The sequence below is a fragment of the Gopherus evgoodei genome, chromosome 6, assembly GCF_007399415.2.
Source record: "Gopherus evgoodei ecotype Sinaloan lineage chromosome 6, rGopEvg1_v1.p, whole genome shotgun sequence".
Classification (NCBI taxonomy): Eukaryota; Metazoa; Chordata; order Testudines; family Testudinidae; genus Gopherus; species Gopherus evgoodei.
Window position 1 is genome coordinate 116,403,363 of NC_044327.1, and position 19,618 is coordinate 116,422,980.

The 19,618-nt window shown below is 38.4% G+C and overlaps 1 protein-coding gene across 5 annotated transcripts in view; it reads right to left on the reverse strand.

The window, feature by feature from the left end:
• Nucleotides 1-19,618, reverse strand: part of WDR7 (WD repeat domain 7) — a 351,772-nt gene that overhangs the window by 53,927 nt on the left and 278,227 nt on the right. For all 5 annotated transcript variants that reach the window (XR_004001091.1, XM_030568068.1, XM_030568066.1 and 2 more), the window contains 3 exons: nucleotides 19,428-19,577; nucleotides 18,293-18,375; nucleotides 6,854-6,953 (listed from right to left, as the gene is read on the reverse strand). Coding sequence is in view for 4 of the 5 variants with exons in the window: in XM_030568068.1 (XP_030423928.1) it covers nucleotides 6,854-6,953; nucleotides 18,293-18,375; nucleotides 19,428-19,577 (333 nt within the window). In the remaining variant the exon portion in view is untranslated. The remainder of the gene's footprint in view (nucleotides 1-6,853; nucleotides 6,954-18,292; nucleotides 18,376-19,427; nucleotides 19,578-19,618) is intronic.

Below are 19,618 nucleotides of genomic sequence, written 5' to 3' on the forward strand. Positions count from 1 at the left end.
AATACCAGCAAAAATGTGAATTTTTCAACGGCTTCATGGTAATGAGAATATTTTTACGTAACTGCAATAGACATTCACGGCAAGCACCATAACACTGCCATCAGAAATTTATAGCGTGTGCTATGATATGTAAATATATTATGGACCTATTATCCATATTTGTATCTTATTCCTTTGGAACTGATATACTATACTGAATATTAACCGAAGTACGGATATATACAAAGTTGACAAGATTTTCAAAGGCACAGATGGCAGTTAGATGCCTAACTACCACTGAGTTTCCTTACTGCCATTTGAGACTTCAAAAGTCCGCCCCAGTGCTGTTAGCTGAAATGTACTATGGTCTGCTGGAAAATGTAGCATATAATCGGAACTGTGCTCCAAATGATATTAGTACAGAAACACATCCGTGTATTTTAGTCAACACAAATATGGTCTGTTTATAAATACATTCTGGACTGTAATAAAGAGGATGTTTTTCAAACAATTTTGAAATACACTAAAATGTCGTCTTTGCTGTAGATGCAAATTCTATGGACACATATATGCTAATCCAGACAGTCAGCTAATCCATCTCCCACCAAATGGAGGTTGAGATTTTCTATGGGAACCTTAAGAACAGGTGGAACGGCATGTTATCTGTTTATATGTTTTCCTCAAGAACAGCAGCTAGCAAGCTACCCAACATGCTAAGTTATTAAATAATGACTAGAAAACATTGTTTGTTAAACTCAACAATCTAGATCTCTTTCTTGAAACTCAGAAATATGTATAGAAAGGGCCTGTCTTAGCATATATATATAAATCAACTGAAATTTACAGTAAGAACATAGCTTCCTTTCTGTGCAGTTTCACATATGGCAATCCAGGAAGCTCTATAACAATAACAACACTAACATTTTCAAACTGAGTGCATATAGTTTTGTGGCCTAATTAACAGGTACTGAGCACTCAGAGCTCGTACTAAATTCAATGGGAAAACTACGTTACTTATTTAAATGTGTAGACATGGATTTAAGTGCTAGATTTTGAGGACCCAAGAGTGAAAAGCTGTCGTTTGTACCCAGATAGCCAAAGCGAGGTGTGAGTACTGCTAAAGTACTACTGCTAGCTCTAACTTCAGCTCTGTGTGAAACTTAACAAAAGAGAAGTTGGGCAAGGTACTATATTTTGTTGGACCAACTTCTGTTGGTGAGAGAGACAAGCTTTTAAGCCACACAGAGGCTAGCTCTCTGTTACCAACAGAAGTTGGTCCAATAAAATATAGCACCTTGCCCAACTTGTCTCTAATATCCTGGGACCGACATGGCTACAAATACATTGCATGCAAAAGAGAAGTGTCTTTTTAGAGCTACACATCTACATTTCACAACACTGAGGTTCAGAAAGTGTACTGAACTTTCTACATATCTCATCAATATTGGCCTCTTGATGTTTTGTTAATGGTATTGTAGCAGCTCTTTAATGGCCTGTTCTGAAGCCCACTGAAGTTGCCTTAGCTATTTACATGGATTTCTTTCTTTTGCTTTCCATACTTATATTACAGAAGCAGATACAACTATCTGATTATTCTGTCTTGGCTTCTATAGAACAAGATGGAGATGGATGAAATCCCAAATGCATAAATCAATAGCAAAATATCCATTGACTTCATTGGGGCCAGGATTTCACCTAGTGTCTAAGTTGACAGAAAGGAAGTTGACAATGGCCCTGTCTGTATAATAAAGTTTTTTTTTGTGTATAATCTAGGTGTGAATTTAAACTATTCTAGATATACTGGTATAACCTACTCCCACCTTGACACTCTTAATCTGCTATAAATTAGTGTATATTGCTTGGAAAGGGGCTTAAGTTCAACTTAAAAAAGACTATTTAATATCAGAATAAGAGTGTCCATATTGAAGGGAGGGTGTTATACTGGTACTATTATACTGGTGTAACTGGTAAAACTTTCCTGTGTTGACAAAACCTTATATTTTCAACAACATTGACACACATAGCAAGGGCAAATTCTCCCTTTCAGACTCTAGCTTTATAGAAAATGTAGCTATGAAGGTTTTCACCTTGAAATGATACACGGTTAATACATTTTTTTCAACACAATAACAGCTGGCCTTTGTCTAAATCATTTTAATACCAAATTTCCGATGACTGTTCATAGAATGTAATAAGCAGCGTCTGCATTAAGATCTAACGCTACATAGAGTACTGGAAAAGCACCTGAAATGTTACTATCCACTTAAGTAGTCAGCTCTCACGGCAACTATTGCAGTAACCAGACAAGTTGCCTGGGCCTAAAAGTACTTTTAAGCCTTCTACTCTCAAAACTGTTTCTGAAGTTTTAAAACTCTACCTTAAAAAACACTTTTTGGTCTGCTGGATTCTTGAAGCATCCTTCAAGTAAGTGTTCAAACACCTTCTGTGTGTACTTTATAATTCCATAGAAGAGCCCTTATAAATATGTAACTGTTAAATCTTTAAATTGGAATAATATAAGTTTGTCCTTAGACTGCTCCCTATCTTCATCGCTAGGAAGACTATTCCGTTCATCCTCAATTCGTAAATCAGGTACCATTTTAATATTTATCTCAGGATCAAATTACCCTTGGGGTCACTAAAATATGTTAAATAAGCAAAGTGAAAGAGGAAACTGGAGGGGACTGTTTTTTACTGTCATTCTCAATATTTCCCATCCTTCCTGTCTGATGGTAGACATTTTCCTCTTTTAAAAAATGTTACAGGATTCAGCTGTAGAGCCAGTCAAAGCCTATAAATATCTCCTCTGCTCTTCGGTAAGCTAACCTCTCTCCTGTTGCCCCACTTCTTTTCCCCTCTTCTTCCGCATCAAAGATGGCTCTTTCTAGCTGTAGTAAAATTATCTATATTAAGAACTGGAGAGTTCTGATTCCATGAATGTTGAGCACCTTCCCATATGCAACATGGGGTGAGGAGCACCTCAAATGATCAGATTCCGAACATGAAGCCTAAGGTCAACCGATGGCTTTTGTTTTCCCCACTAAACAAAATTTTTCTGATATTATGACATGATTATTTTTTAAAAAAAAAATCAAAACTGCAAATGGTAATATTTAATTACTCTGGATGCCCTTCTCAGCCAACCAAAATTATCTGCCGCGTCACATGATTTATTTAGAGTTTGAAGGACAGTAAGGAAACAGGTGGTCTTAAATATTCTACTAAAAAGCCCAATTAACTACAGTATTCTTCAAACCAGTAATTTAATACAATTAAAATGCCAACTAAAAATAAAAACAGGGTGTTTATAGATAAATGACTTGCAAACATTAGCCAGAGACAATCTCTTTCAACACAGCCAACGGTTATGATACAGAATGCATTCTAAAAGAATGGAGGGGGGGAGAGAAGGCAGTATATCAGCAAGATAAGATACTTTAGCATGTCTGCCAAACCAAGGGCAAACCAATCCAGAGGGAAGATTTTAACTGCAGATGCAACCACACGCATACATGTAGCTGTAAGCACTTAACTAGCCTGTCTATCAACACCTATGATGCTTTTTAACTATTTTAGACTAGTAGATAATTTAAGACATTTTATGGCACATTTTGGAAATCCTATTGTGGGGACATATTTCCCAAAATTAGAGTTACTTCAGAAATAAAAATACCTATATGTTTATCCAAGAGTCATTTTAGTGAATGAATATAAAGTTGAAAATTTAAAAATTCAAAGTGAAGGACATATGTAATAGCTAAATTAAATAATTGGGTACGTTGTCATTCTCCTTAAATGGGAATATACAGGCACAACAGAGCTATAGTGAAGTGGATGGTTAAATACTTAAAAATTAGCATAAAAAGTATATTTGGCTAGCCCACAGGCAAGAGAGACCCCGACTTAGAGGTTATTTTGGGTTTTTCGCTCCCAGCTTCCAGTGAAACCAAGTACATAGCAAAGATGTGATGACGAGTTTTTGAATGGTCAGAAATGCTCAATACAAAGCCATACTATGACCTTGAACGCTGAACGGTTGGAGTGGAAAGTGATGCAATGTTCATGGCACGCTTGGCAAAGAGGGTCAAGAAAACATATTTTGAGAGAAAAGGAAGGAATGACTGTGCCTTTGCAGTGAGAAGGTAGGCCGCAGCCAGGGTCTGAAAACTGCAGAATGGGATAGCTTCTACAGGCAAGAAATAACATTATCCAAATCAAAGAGCCTCCCATGGTTTGATACGTCAAGGCTGATGTGATAACAGGGTTGAAAATAACTCACAGTTTGTAGTAATGGAACACAATCAATGATTAAAATCCAGGATAGCTTTCCATAAAGGCCAAGAGATTTACATAATCAGAGCAAGTGATTTCTTTAGCTTTCAGGTGATATTACAAACAAATCACTTTAAAAATGTCAGCTGTCAGTCTGATTGTATGTTACTAAAGCTTTGCAAGTCTTATGGAACTGATTCAATATTTAAGCCAAACAGGATATGTAAAGGAGCTGATGGCTGAGGGGATCAGAAATAGGAAGTGGAGGCTTTCACCTCTAGGTTGTCAGCTGATAAAGTCTGTTGCCCTCATATGGCTGTTTGTAAAAGAAATTTGGTGATCTCAGACTCAAACCAATTCCCAATGGACAGATGTTCACATACTACCACAAATGACAGCCTTGCTAGTAATCTCAGCTGAGAAGTCAAGGATCAGATGCTGGGAATGGACACTGAACTACCCTCTTACTCCTAGAGATAGTCCATCCAGGTAAGAGGTGAGGAAGCATGAGGAAACGTACCACTCTCTTTGCTGTTTTCCTGTTCTATAAATAAACATAGGATTTCAGTCTCCAAGGCTGTCTGTCTGGAAACTACACACAACATTATATTTATACACAAAATTAGAAAGAGCAAATAAAAACCACAAAACAAAAAGTAGTTAAAATTAGGGCTGTCAAATTATTAAAAAATTAATCATAATTAATTGCGAGATTTAAAAAATAGTTGTGATTAATTGTAGTTTTAATTGCACTGTTAAACAATAACAGAATACCATTCGTGGTGTTTGGGGGGAAGCGTGTGTTGCAGAGGAAGTGTGCGTGTGTGTGCGTGTGTGTGTGTGTTGGGGGAACGCTGTCTCTTTAAGCACCGCACTCAGGAGCCTGAATGCTTTTTCAGCCAGCAGCCGCTGCTGTTGGCAGCATTCACTCCTGAGCCAGCAGCAGACAGGCTCCCCCTGTTCCCCAATGCCAGCTCAACAGTGACCAAGTACATGGGCAAGGGGAGGGGAAACATCTCAACATCAAATCCCTATCCCCGTTCTTCACAGCAGATGGGAGGCAGGCTCCCAGTCAGGAGCAGCTTGGCCAGAGGGTGGCTCCATGGGTAAGCGGGAGAGGAGGCGGGAGCAGCAGTGGAGCAGAGCAGTGGGAGAAGGGGCACCTATGCCCCAGAAACATGCAGCAGGGCCTCCTCTGAGCACGGCAGCCTGGTGTGTGATTAATGCTCGTTAAAAAAATAATGCGTTAATTTGTTTTGAGTTAATTGAGTGCATTAACTGTGGTTAATTGACAGCCCTAATTATTATTTTTGATTATCAATATTTGCACTATAAAGAAGATTTTAAAAAAATTTACAAGTCGAAGCATGAAGGGACATATGAATGTTTAGCACATCTGGCACATAAATACTTTGCAACGCCAGCTACACCAGTGCCATGCAAATGCTGTTCTCTCTTTCAGGGGACATTGTAAATAAGAAGCGGGCAGCATTATCTCCTGTAAATGTAAACAAACTTGTTTGTCTGAGCGATTGGCTGAACAAGAAATAGGACTGAGTGTACTTGTAGGTGCTACAGTTTTACATTGTTTTGTTTTTGAGAGCAATGTTAAAAAAAAAATCTACATTTGTAAGCTGTACTTTCATGATAGAGATTGCAACACAGTACTTGTATGAGGTGAACTGAAAAGTACTATTTCTTTTATCTTCTGTATAGTGAAAATATTTGTAATAAAAATAATAGTGTAAAGTGAGAACTGTTCATTTTGTATCCTACGTTGTTGTAACAGAAATCAATATGTCTGAAAATGTAGAAAAGCATCCAAAATATTTATAATAAATTTAAATTGATATTATATTATTGTTTAACAGTAGGATTAAAACTGTGATTAATCATGACTATTTTTTTAATATAGTCAACTAATTTTGCGTTAATCGCTTGCGTTAACCACAATTAGTTGACAGTCCTAATTAAAATAATTAGTTTACATTTAATCTAAAAGCTTTTGGAATTCTACCAGGGCTTTAACATATTACCAATAATAAAAGAGAATATGAACAATTCTATTTTATGAAAAATTATCAACTACAAAATAATATTCAACTAAGTCCTAATCATTCCAAAATAAAGACTGAAAAATTTACCTTGAACCATAACCTGACTGTGCAACCTATTGTTTTGTTATCATGCTCATCTAATTACACATTTTGTTTAATACCAGAAAAGTTAATATAATTGAAATACAAGTATATTTTATAAAGGGGAATGGTAGAAAAAAATACATTTTCTTCATACTGAAAAATCAGACAAATATAAAATCAGAATTCAAATACAAGAGATTTATTTCAGAGGAGTTTGCCACAAGTAACACCTTATTTGGGGTTTCTGTTATTAACCCATCTATGGCAGCCATTCAGTCACAGTGAATGAAGACAGTAGGGCTCTATATACTTTGAGTCCTTCATTAAACTATTGATCCCCTCAGCATTCTCCATAATGTTCCAGCAGCTCAGCATGTCAACTGGAGCAGAGCTAGTCTCTCTTTCCTTTCAATAATTTCCACACACACACAGTGGGGAGAAAGTCACAATGATTTATTTACCTGACATTTTCCAGTCCGGATGTCGTACAGGGCCACTGAACCATGGCGAGCTCCAACTGCAATTCTGTGACTCCGCTCATAATAGCTGACCATGTAGAACCTGCATTGAACATTATAACAAGGAACAGGTGAGATCTGACCTGCTGTCATGATGTGAAAGTTAACTCATCATTAATATTAGTACTTGAAGAGATTTTATTAAGCTATCGTTTGGTTACTAGCCTCCAACATACTTTTCATTTAGCAAAAAAACCCCAACTGACTCCTAATAAAATAATGCAGCACTCTAGGAAGACATTTTATATCTCAGGACTTATGACACTTGTTTTTCAAGTTAGGTAACAGCATGCACAGGCGTTATAAGATATTTGAATAAACGAGAATTTTGTTATAATAAAATAACAAAGACTGACAACCCTTAGATATAGAATGGTTAAATAAGAACCTTTCTGCACTGAACAGTACCAAAATATTTCTGCTTGGACATCAAAAAGGAAAGACAGGATGTAACGGGAGGGAAGGGGGGATGTTGCTGCCCATTAAATGAAACTGGGTGCAGTTCTCCTGTTTCAGTCCACAAGTTCCAAGATGGGCCAGTTAAGAGGCAGGGTAGCACCTAGGGGGCTGTAGGAGACCAGGTGAGATCCAGTGTGTCAGAGCAGACTGAGTGAATCAGGAGACAGAGCAGGAGATGCGAGTTGCCAAAGAGCGGTTCCTGGGAGAGTGTTGAAGGCAGATGTGCAGCATGGGATTTTCTTGTTGATCTCCTCTCCCCTGCCCCCAAGAGCTGGAGAGGGTTGATGGCAGGAGAGCCTGAGCCAAGGGTCAGAGTGGTCTGAAGGAGGGGGGAACAGCAGAGGGGTTTACTCACTGGTGTATCTTTGCTGCAGAGCTGAGGCCTAAGAGAGGGTCTGAATTGAGAGGCCATGGGAGTTCCCATTGGGAAGAGCGGGGTTGACCCCAGAAGGAAGGGCTAGAGTGGCTGTTCTAGTAGATGGATGAAGGAGGATTTGCAATGAGTCTGGGTGTGGCAGAAGATACTGGAACGAAGTATGTGTTATCTAAATGGCCAAGAGGATGTGTGATTCTAAGGACTCTGGGAGTAGTGCACTGGGGTAATATGGACTATGCTTTGGGACTTTTGTACTATGTTTGGTTAATAAGTTATATTGATTGACTTGAGAACATGCTTCCATAGAGTTTCTGGGAATTCAAAACGGAAACTGAGGCAAAGGATCACCAAGAGGTGCCTGTGAGGGCCCCTCGGTTACACAGGATTATTAAAAAAGCTAAGGAAAAAGCCGGCGAACTAATGACAGTATCTTTACATAAGAAGCTATGAATCACAATAGGTATTAAGGGCAATAATATTCTTCCAGCTGAGGAAGAATTGAGAACTATGATATATTTCTTAATGTCACATGATACTTTATGCAGTGCATGAACACAGCATTACTTTAAAACAAAGTCACTTTCAAAGTTCAGACAATTATTACACTTCTAACAATTATGACACACAATGTCAATCTCCTTATTCCAAAGTCAAATTCTTTGGAACTTCAGAATACCTTTCTGATAAAACACAAATCAGACCTTAAAAAAGTAAAAGTGTCCATTATTATATTCTCGATAATTAAATCTCATTCTAGCAGGTTCTATGTGAGATTGCTAGTCATCCTGTAAAAATATGGCTCTGACCATATATATGGCTGAAAATACCACCACTAACAAAATCTTACACTGATATATCACCTTTCTTCTTGAAGGACGTACAGTGCTGCATCAACTATACAAATACAACAATCATGCACTCATTTCTATGATGCAAAATGGTAGTATGGAAGAAAAACAGCACATAACAGGCTGTAAGAAAGTAGATTCATAGAAGATTAGGGTTGGAAGGGACCTCAGAAGGTCATCTAGACCAAACCCCTGCTCAAACCAGGACCAATCCCAACACAGATTTTTACCCTAGTTCCCTAAATGCCCCCCTCAAGGATTGAACTCACAACCCTAGGTTTAGCAGGCTAATGCTCAAACCACTAAGCTATCTGGGGTACCACTAGGGTAAAGAGTTTGAAGGGAATGAAGAGTCCAGATTATACTTTTGGGTCTCTGTTTTGAAGGAGTAAGTGCATAAATTTAGGGCCAGATTCACAAGATTGGCCCCCAGCATCTGCTGCAACTCAGGAAAGAGAAGGTCACAGTCTGGCCTTGTCTGCCTGCACCATCCACACAGTTGTCCATCCTCGTGTCGTCAGTCCAGAAAAACGCACATAAAGCCAGTATAAATTTAAAAGCATGCAGTTGCATATGTATTAACTAATTTACTTGATAAATAAAACATATCCTGGCATCCCAGGTCCCTGTACTCCCAAATGCAAATCACAAGGCTCCAACTGCCTACAGATACAGCCATCATCTAATTTCCCCAGAGACCCAGTGTCCCAAAAGCAAATGCCTTCACCAGGTCATTCCCTGTGGCAGGAACTATGACCCACGGGGAAGGTTCTTCACACCTATTCCCACCAGTGATATCACTGACATCTACCACAGCCCTCTCCTATTACCCACTTGGAAACTAAATTTGGGACACTATGCTGAGGTCAGTAACTTAGTATAAAATTCAGAGGCCCTATCTTCCCACAACTTCTGCTCACCACTGCTCCTCCATCCATGCGTTATTGCTATTAAAAGGACCTGCACAGTCAAGGACACAGCGCATTAGAGCATAAAAAGCTGCTAAGACTTAACTTATGTCCTGTTCTCTGTCAATACAGAACACTCCATCCCCAAGATCCATCAGCAGGTGGGTGGGAAGATCTCCGACTGCTTGACTGCACTGGAAAGTGTGAATGTTTCCAGCCTCAATACCAAGCCTCTTATTCTCCTTCCCTGGTATCAGCCTGATCAATCTCTTTGATTTCTGGGTTTCAGATCCATCAGTTAAAGCAAGCACTGAAATTATTCTGTCTTATCACTCCTCATTAAGGGTAAAAAAAGGTTTTGGAAACACAGGCCCAGCCACATGTAAAGACTGCATTCCAGGAGCCATGCAGAGGGAAGAATGAGTATTTTGGGTGAGAACTGATAATGCTATGGGCAAACAGATGTTCTCAAGGTCTAAAGAATATGAACTTGAAATAAGTTATGTAAGGCTGAATGATATTCAGTGAATATGGCTGGGGACCACTTAGCTAAATTCATACCCACATTTTACACCAGCCATGTCAGACTTAATAAAGTATTTGTCACAGGAATTTGTCACAGGAATTTCATACAATCAGTAAACTCAAGACTTTATATTTATTCTCGCAGAAAAATATGTACTAAAACCAACCAACCAACCAAACAAGTGGTATCTGAACATTTGTGTGTGCGTGTGGGGGCAGGGAGGGGGGTATCCCTCATTAGTTCTGCTGCTCCACTGCCTGGGTACAATCCACATGTTAGAAGCAGATTTTTTTAAGAAATGAGAACATCACAAACTGCTGGACCAAAGCAGACAGAAGTCATTTCCTTATTGGATTTTAAGTGCCCATTCAGACAGACAGCTGAGTCAGTTTTTTTCTTGAAAAGAAGGATCAGTCTGCATAACAATTTTTTTTTTAATACAAAAACTTCCTTGGAAAATAGATTTTTGGTTTTGATTATTTTAGTCTCCTTTACTTTTCATTTGTTTTTTAATACTATATTATCCTTCTCAAATTTTTTCTTAATAGCATCATGGTTTAATCTGTTGGCCATAATATCTATTTAACATGCCTCCACCCCCTTTTAGAGAGTTTGCAAGTGATGAATATTTCTTTCTGTAAAAATATATTCACAGTTAAATATTTTTAATCCTATGACTGACACTTTCTAAGCTTCCAAACAGTGGAATTCAGCTACATATAATGATTTCAAAGCAGCCAATGTACATCTAAATTTAGATTCGACAGCAATTCCACTCCTGCAAATCCAGCTGATGTATCCATACACACACTTGGCAGCTTAGTGGATTCTATGCTCTTAGTACTGGGCTATTATTGTACATGAAAAAGCTGTGGTGGGCAAAAGGACAACTTCCATCTCAGCATCCACTTTATTTTATTACCTGAGGAGTTTGGGTCAAACTGAATAAATAATGCTATTATAGTTGCAGTGGCAGACATACCCCAAATTAAAGGTGGGGCTGAAGGTAGCAATCTGCACACACACTTCCACACCCCCCCCACCAACTCTCTCTCTCTGTTTCAGAATGAAAAATTCAGACATTAATGGGCAATGTGGTCCCTTTACTATTCTCTGTTAGGCTCAACCTCTCTCCATCCAACCTACTTTTCAATTCCAATCCCTATCCATGCACATCGTCAGTTCACCGACAACCTAATTCACCATCTGACTCCATTTAACCCTGCCAACCCAAACTCTTCCCCGCCCAGCTCAGAACACCCTGAAGCTACCTTAGCTCCCTCCAATCCAACCAGAGTGTTGCCAAACTGAAGCATGCAAAAACTATGAGTCAAGGCCACAAACTCCCTCTCCTCAACTCATGAGATTGGCTTAAAAAACATGAGATTTTAAAAATAATAAAGCTGGGATTTTTTATTTGCCCTTTGGTTGTGGAGCCTCCACAACCACGAAGCTCAGAAACTTGCTTTTAATTTTTTTAAAAATGAAATCTTAGATTTTTACATAAGTCAAGTAATTCCTGAAGCTGAGGATTTATGAAAATCACCAGATATCATGGGAGTTTGTGACCCCACCTGCAACCCCACCTGCCCCCAAACACCCCTTCATTGTATCTTATCCTCCAGGCTAATAACTCTTCTTCTTTCTATCTACTTACTTTCTCCATGGCACAAATATCAGAGGGGTAGCCGTGTTAGTCTGGATCTGTAAAAGCAGCAAAGAGTCCTGTGGCACCTTCTAGCAGATGTCTGTTAGTCTAGAAGGTGCCACAGGACTCTTTGCTGCTCCACGGCACAGAATCCTTTCTCACCAAACTCTTCCAGGATCACAAAACAGTCCAGCCACTTCTCAGATTTACAACCTGCCAGGGCTTAGAAAATGTTCTCAGGCTCAGAACACTTCCTCCTCCTAACCTAACACCCCATCTCCGTGGAGTGGAAAAGAAGGAGCAGAAGCGGCAAAGGAACATGTGCAGAGTCTGCCTCTGTTGGCCTACTCCTGTAGAAGCTTGTATTCCCTGCTCTGTGCCACCTTCCTCTGCTGCCTGCAGTCTGTGTGCCACTGACACAGAATTCCCCCCCCTGGAAGCCAGGAGTTGCCACTAGAACTGGGGTTCAGCCCTACCAAGAGTGCCCCAGGGACAGCAGGTGGTACTGCACCCTGCACTACATCAGTCACATTACACAGCTGTAATGTTATTGGTGGAGTTTAGCCCTAACATGCCATAATGACCAGCAGCTCCATAGAATGGAAGACTGTGGTGTATGTTTCTTGAAATGTGCAGTAACTTTCACAATGTACTTGCCAGGGGCCATATTAAACCCTGGCATAAACAGGATTCAGAGATACTGTACCCATTTACAACAGGACTGAATATGGCCTGTAGTTTTATAGCAGTGGAATAAACACCATCTTTTCTCTAAACAATAAGCATTTCCTGGCAAGTGAAAAAATCCTAAATATTTTGCTTCCTTATTTCTCAGAAAATGTTTAATATACATGCACTTATGTGTCAGATGGTTTCAATTGCTGTAAAAAGATGTTATGTACTAGTGTACATTACTGTAAACCACCATCCAATTACTGGTGTGGTCAGTATGTTATTTACTAAATATGTTGTGGCATCTAAACCAAATATTATAGTGAGTGCAGGCTGAATATTGAAAATATGTGATAAACTTTATTAAATTGTAACAATTTAGACTAAGAATTAGGGCCCATTTTTTATCTTCATGTATTTGTCATTACATTCCATATCTATCTATAGCTTTGTGTAAGTAATAACAGGAAAATACTGTCCAAGTATCTGACAACTATTTTTGTTATTATCATTTTTAATGTGGTAGTGTTCTAAGGTCCCCTATTGTCCTAGGTACTACACAGTCACTCAGGCAAACATGGTATTTCACTCTGAAAGCTAATTTAAGGCAAGGTACAATGAGTGAGTTACAAATAAAAACAAACAAATAAACAAAAAACCAGGAGAGAGGTGAGGAAGAAGTTAGCAGGGTAGAGAGGGACCTTGAGGAACAATATGAAGGAAGGAAGAATTAACAGTAAGTCCTGTATAAATCTAAAGTACCTATTCACTATAGAGGGAAGGGAGGTCTATCATAACCATCCATTGGGTTCTAAATTACTTTCCTATATACCGAAGCCACTGAAGAGTGATGTAAGAAATAGGTGTGGGTGTGTGACTGTAACAGCTCATCACATTCTTCAGGAAACATAGAATAAGATATTGTCTGCATCTGATGGAGCTGAAGACACTATTTGGCTAATGAAATGCTTTTACTTTAAGATCTTTCTTTGGACTCAGCGGGTAACAAATAGTGCAAAATGTGGATGCTTAAATATTCATAAAAATATTAATTTGTAGGTAATACATTTTCCTCTATTATCATACATTCACTGGATATCTTGGAGACCTTAATTTAGAATTTTAGGGTCTTGCAATTAGCCACAACGGGTCTGGCTTTACTTCAGATATTCTTCAGTCATATTTTAAAGTTTTGTTCCTTCCCTTCTACAGAATCAGGCCTCCACTGAAATCCAATGACTAAGAATTAACATGGGTGACAGCACCTTTACCTACTAAGCTGTAATTCCTTGGCATTCTACAAGAAACTCAGAAACTTTCTCTTTTTAAAATTTTGTTTCAAGTTCTTGTTTTGTTTAGTCTTTGAAATAAAGTTCTAGCTCTAATAAATTTGCTTCCCGTGACAGTCTTCCACTGTAAAAAGCAAAATAAGGAACATTTGTTGTTTCAAATTCAGAGTAACTTCCTGTTTTCAAATACACAGCAACATTTGAACATCAGTTAATTCCATCTTAAGGTCTCGATTCAGCAAGGTACCTAAACACATGCCCAGTCCCACTGACCTCAATAGGACTATTCACATGCATCAGGATGCTGAATCAGGGCTACGTGACTCTTAGGAAATCTTCTCAGCCATACAAAATGTTTCTGACTTCAACTTTATCTTTATCATTTTCAACATTTCAGACATACTTTACTGTCAACCCATTGCACTTCTGTATTTAATTTTATGATTTCTGTCTAGCATTTTATTGAGCATTGGTAAAAATCAGTCTACATAAAACATGACAGAAGCAAGGGGAAAACTAGATATCAACCCTAATCAAATATTGTAAAATATGTTGTTTAGTGAGAGATTCATCTCATCACAGCCAGATTGGGTGGATTCAGGATCACAGTCATTAATAAGATGACTACCGAATCTGTATGCCACTAAGACAGAAGGAAAACTAAAGGAAAGTTAATAATCCAGTATTTGAACAAGCACACTATTTTTTAAAGCTATGGGTTTTACAAAACTACACAAGCTAGGACTTTGCTTGAAAACAGCAAACAGAGATTGGTTGTTATAGCCATGATATGGTATTTAAAGACTACTGTATGAGAAGGGAAAGACAAAAATGCCTGATAATATTGTTTGTCTGCTGAAGTAACAGAGTCAGTCACAACAGGTGTGCACGGTTAATACAGTATCGCAGGGAGATCATTAGGAGATTAAAAGAATTAGTAATAGGATTAAGCCAAAGTGCTACCACTTGGAATCTCTCCAGAGATTCAATGATTTGCTAAAATCATATGAAATTTTCCATTGGTCTGAAAGATGACTTCGGTAGAGTGCTGTATCATTTTTACAATAGCCATAACTATGTACAGTAGGAGATATTGCTAGCAATTTAGCCAAATGTAAAGACAATGTGCCACTATAAAAATGAAAAAAGGATGGGGAGATTTCTTGCATTAATTCCCACTTGTCCTTGCATTTACATTTCAAGCTAAAGTTTTAAAAATATCTGAAGGAAGGAAGATTATCTTTATTCATGACATACCTGTCAAGGGTATAATAGCTCCTTTCTTGCAACTGCTGTTCTTTGTTATAGCCTGTTACATTAAAATACAACCCCCTGACATATTAAATATTGTAATTTACATGGTTAATATGTTATAATATGAATATTTATAATAACCTAAGAATATTATAAATACATATTATAAATCACATTTTATTATCTGTGAGTATTAAACTTTAAGAACAAAAGGGGAGATTTTCAAAAACACAAATGGCAGGCATTTATCTTGAACTGAATGTCAGTGGGAGTTAGAAGCCTACCTATGCTTTGTGCCTTTCAAAACTCCCCAAATGCCAAACCACCATGTTCCTGACTAGCTAAAATAATATGATAATTCTATAAAAACCAAAGGAACAGAAAAACAATCTCTGATGTCAGTAAAATATTAACACTCTCTCAGCAGTTTATACACAACAGACCACGAGATAGCTTTAAAACCAGCAACAGGGTTCTAATGACATCTGAGAATTTAATTTCAATTGAATCCTATACTCCTAGTGCAGGGGTCAGAAACTTCTAGCGTGTAACTTGCCAGGGAAAGCACCTTGGTGGGACAGGCCAGTTTGTTTACCTGCCGCCTCAGCAGGTTAGGCCGATCGCAGCTCCCATTGTCCGTGGTTTGCCACTCTGGGACAATGGGGGCTGCGGGAAGCCGCGGCCAGCACATCCCCCAGTCTGCGCCACTTCCCACAACCCCCATTGGCCCAGAGCAGGTTTGACTGATCTGAGAGAGAGTCTCAAAAATATTTTTAAAAAACCAGTCAGGTGAGAACATGTGCTCCACTACTTGACACATGAATTAGCAACAAGAGAAGTGCAGGTCTGTCACACAGTAAGTATCCTCTGAAGTCAGTTTTTGTTCTCCGTTTCCAAATTCTGTTCTTCTTCCAAAGATGCCAGTGGTGGAGCAGTAAAACCTCTGCAAATGTATCAGAGAGCTATCAAGGAGTCTGACTGCATCTTCAGAGTTGTTAAAAACAACTGAGGAGAAGGATGAAACTGGCACTTTATAGCACAATTTACTGGCATCTGTGGGGAACTGGTCAGATGGGGAGACACAGTAGAGGACAGGCATTTAAGAGCCAGGTGATCAAAGTCTCCTTCTCCAGCAAGAACACAATCATGAGGATGGTAGCGATTTGGCAGGTCAAGAGAGAGGTACAGATCCTGGTCACCTGACAGAAGAGTGTAAAGTAGCTACATGGCAGGAAGAGATCCCTTTTCATCCACTCATCTGTCCTCAAAGGTATGAAGAGTGAGTGGTAATTGCCACAAACTCAGGATTTATCAAACCCAGTTGTTTTTCAGTGACTGTTTCTTGTTATCTCAGTTATTTTGCTTGTTCCAACTGGACAGCTGTATTATGCCCCGAGAGATTAGGATGGAAGTTCTTGAAAACGCATATTCTGTAGAACATTACTCTGCTCTATGCTCTCTTCAGCTTGGTCTACAGATATCATATGTATTTATAAAACTGACGCACTTCCATGTTGGGTTCTTTGTAATTACACTTTATTTTCCAATTATTAGCTTTATCAAAGCAACTAGTTCTTACCAAGAAAAGAATGGATACTTGCTTTCAAAATCATGTACTTGGTAAGGATGGCTTTATAGTCCAACAGCACTCAAAGAGTAAGGCTCAAACATCCACATAAAGGAGAAGTACTGTGATATAGTCAAATTCTGTTCTGAGAGTACACTTTGCTATGGACATCGCTGTGTTGCTGAACATGGTTATAACACAAAAGGGAAGTAGGAAAGCAGGTGTTTAGATGAGTGCTGGCTCCTCAGTACCCTTGGAAGACTTTTTCTGTCATAGGTCAAAGACCTCAATTGTGACAGTGCTGCCTGCAGTCTGGCCTGAGCATTCCTACAGACTGTGACTAAATCTCGCCCAATATAGACCACTGTGTTATTTTTAACTGCTTATTTTGAAATAGTTGCAGCCTTAATTTTACACCAAAAATAGCTCTCTCTCTTCCTGGCGTGCCTGAGGCAACATGCTTTATTTTTAATTGTATAAGCACCTATCAAGTTTGTGCAGAAGCACTATTACATTAAAATATGTCCTTTGTTTTTAAATGTGAGTATACAATTATCCACCAATACTTTGAGGAAAAAGTATTACAGATATTTTCCCCCTTCTGGAAAGGATAAATAGATGTGCTGATAAATCACCTCTTTTATGGAGTATTGTACAGTCTTAGATTGGAAAGGAAGCATGTAAAACTCTCCTTTGTGATGATGCCCACAAAAATCTTAACAACAGTTAGGCTGCTGGTGCTCTGAGAACATCGCCTATCATGCTGACCAGTATTTCCCCACTGCTTCCTTGCCCTCCCCCGTTGGTCTGTCTGTATCCATCTGTTGTCTCCTGTCTTACACTTGGATTGAAAACGCTTTGGGGCTGGAACTGTTTTTGTTCTGTGTTTGTACAGCACCTAGCACAATGGGATCCTGGGTCTATGACTGGGTTCTTAGGTGTTATGATAATACAAACAACAGATTAAACCACAGGAGTTGGATTAAACCTCGGAAGATATGTGTTGTATTCCCATCATTGCCAGAATTCCTTTCACGAATCACTTCACTGTGTTTCAGTTTACCCATGTGTATAATGAGGATAATAACTAATTAACTAAAGTTTATAAAGCACTTTAAAATCCAGGGTTGCAAGATGCTATAAAAGTACAGAGTTATTATTACCAAACAAAAGAAACGAACTGTGGTGGTTACAAGTATAATGAAAGAAAAGAACCTTACCATTTTCTGTTGTTTATGATAGAGAAAACAACACAACATTGGAGTTGTAGGGCAAAGTTTTAAGAGATACTGCCAACATAAAAATGAACAGTATTTTACCATGTGGACTTTTATACAGAAGCATTTTCAATAACTGCTATTTTCTGACTTACCTTCTCTTTTTCAGATGTAATAGGGATTAGAAAAACTGTACACTACAATAGAACCTCAGAGTTACAAACACCTCGGGAATGGAGGATGCTCATAACTCTGAAAAAAACCTTATGGTTGTTCTTTAAAAAGTTTACAAATGAACATTGACTTAATGCAGCTCTGAAACTTTACAAGGCAGAAGAAAAATGCTGCTCTTTTTTTTTTTTTAGTAGTTTATGTTTAACACAGTATTATACCATACTTGCCTTTTTTGTCTCTGCTGCTGCCTGATTGTGTACTTCCAGTTCCAAATGATGTGTGTGGTTAACTGGTCAGTTCACAACACTGGTGTTCATAACCTTGAGGTTCTACTGTACTTAAAATACTCTACATCTGAAGTTTTAAGGTGTAAACATTATGGCTATAAGTGAGCTATCGCAAGAGAATATATTCATCACAAATCATTTCCTTCAGTGCTTTTACCTGCAGATGGCTGGAAAGCATTCCTGAAGTCCCTTTTTTTTGACTAAGGATCCTTCAAGGCAGTACATGAGGATGTCCATAACCTTGGAAACAAAAGTTACAATTGTTTAACAATGTTTGATTTTATTGTTCATAACAACATTTAAATTCTGAACAGTTATAGAATTTTCTAGCTCTTGTGTTTAATTATATTTTTGGTACCTAAGTATAACGTGTTATCCGCACAAACAAATCTGACTGCATTGCAACATATTGGAATTTGCAATGGCAAGGCTACTGGGAATTGCTGCAAATACCCATTCACAGTAACAGTACACATTTTACAAAGCTACAAACTATAGGCAAGTGTCTGCTATCGAAGGCCTTAGAAGGAAAACCACATTTTGCGCTAGCTATATTAAGAGGGAATGTGAACAGGAACACCAAATTTAAGGAAATCACATTGTATGGTGGATTCTTTAACGATGTCCTTCAGCCTTAATGAATATGCATCCAAAAGACAAAACTTTCAACATCCCTCTTCAGTCCATTCAAAATGCTGCTGTTAAAACCATGTCCAAATTGCCAACAAATTCTTTTACTAGCTTGTCCTTACCAATTAAGTCCTACCCAATTCTCTGCTCTGGTCTCCAACCTTTGGCACTTTCACTTTGCCCAAGCTTTGCCCAGGATTAACTATTCCATTTTATCCATCTCCATACATCCTCTTAAGTAGCTTTCATGTCAGAAATGCTCTCTGCAACCCAGTCTTCAATGCATCCACATAACCATTTTCAAGGGCCTCCTGAAAATACATTACATCCCAGCCCAAGTCCTCCCCTTAAAAAGAGTTTATCTAAAGACAGATAAAGGAAAAAATTTGAACAAGGTGTGCTCAACATCACTGCTCACTGATCTTGCTTTTGTTGTACCATACTCAGTCATTTGTATATTTGTTTTCTGCTCCTTTTTTAAGCCCTTTGAGACAGAGACAGAGTCTTATGGCCTCAAATGTGTTATTTAAAAAAATAACATATGCTCCATGGTGCTGTAAAGGTAGATGGCACTTTACAATTTACAACTGAGTTTATGTGCAATGTATTATTCATTGATTTATTAAAAACTATGATATACAGATATTATAGCATATTCTTACCTCTACAAGAAGATCCACAACATCTGTGGGCATTTTATCTATTAGTATTTCGATGACTCTTAGGATCTCTCCTTTAGCCCGAGCAAGAGCTGTGGTGTGAATATTCTGTTGAGACTGAGTGTTTGCTGCCAGCGCAGTGTGTCTATGCACCTACAAAAGGAATAGGATTAGATATTTAACTACTGTTGTCC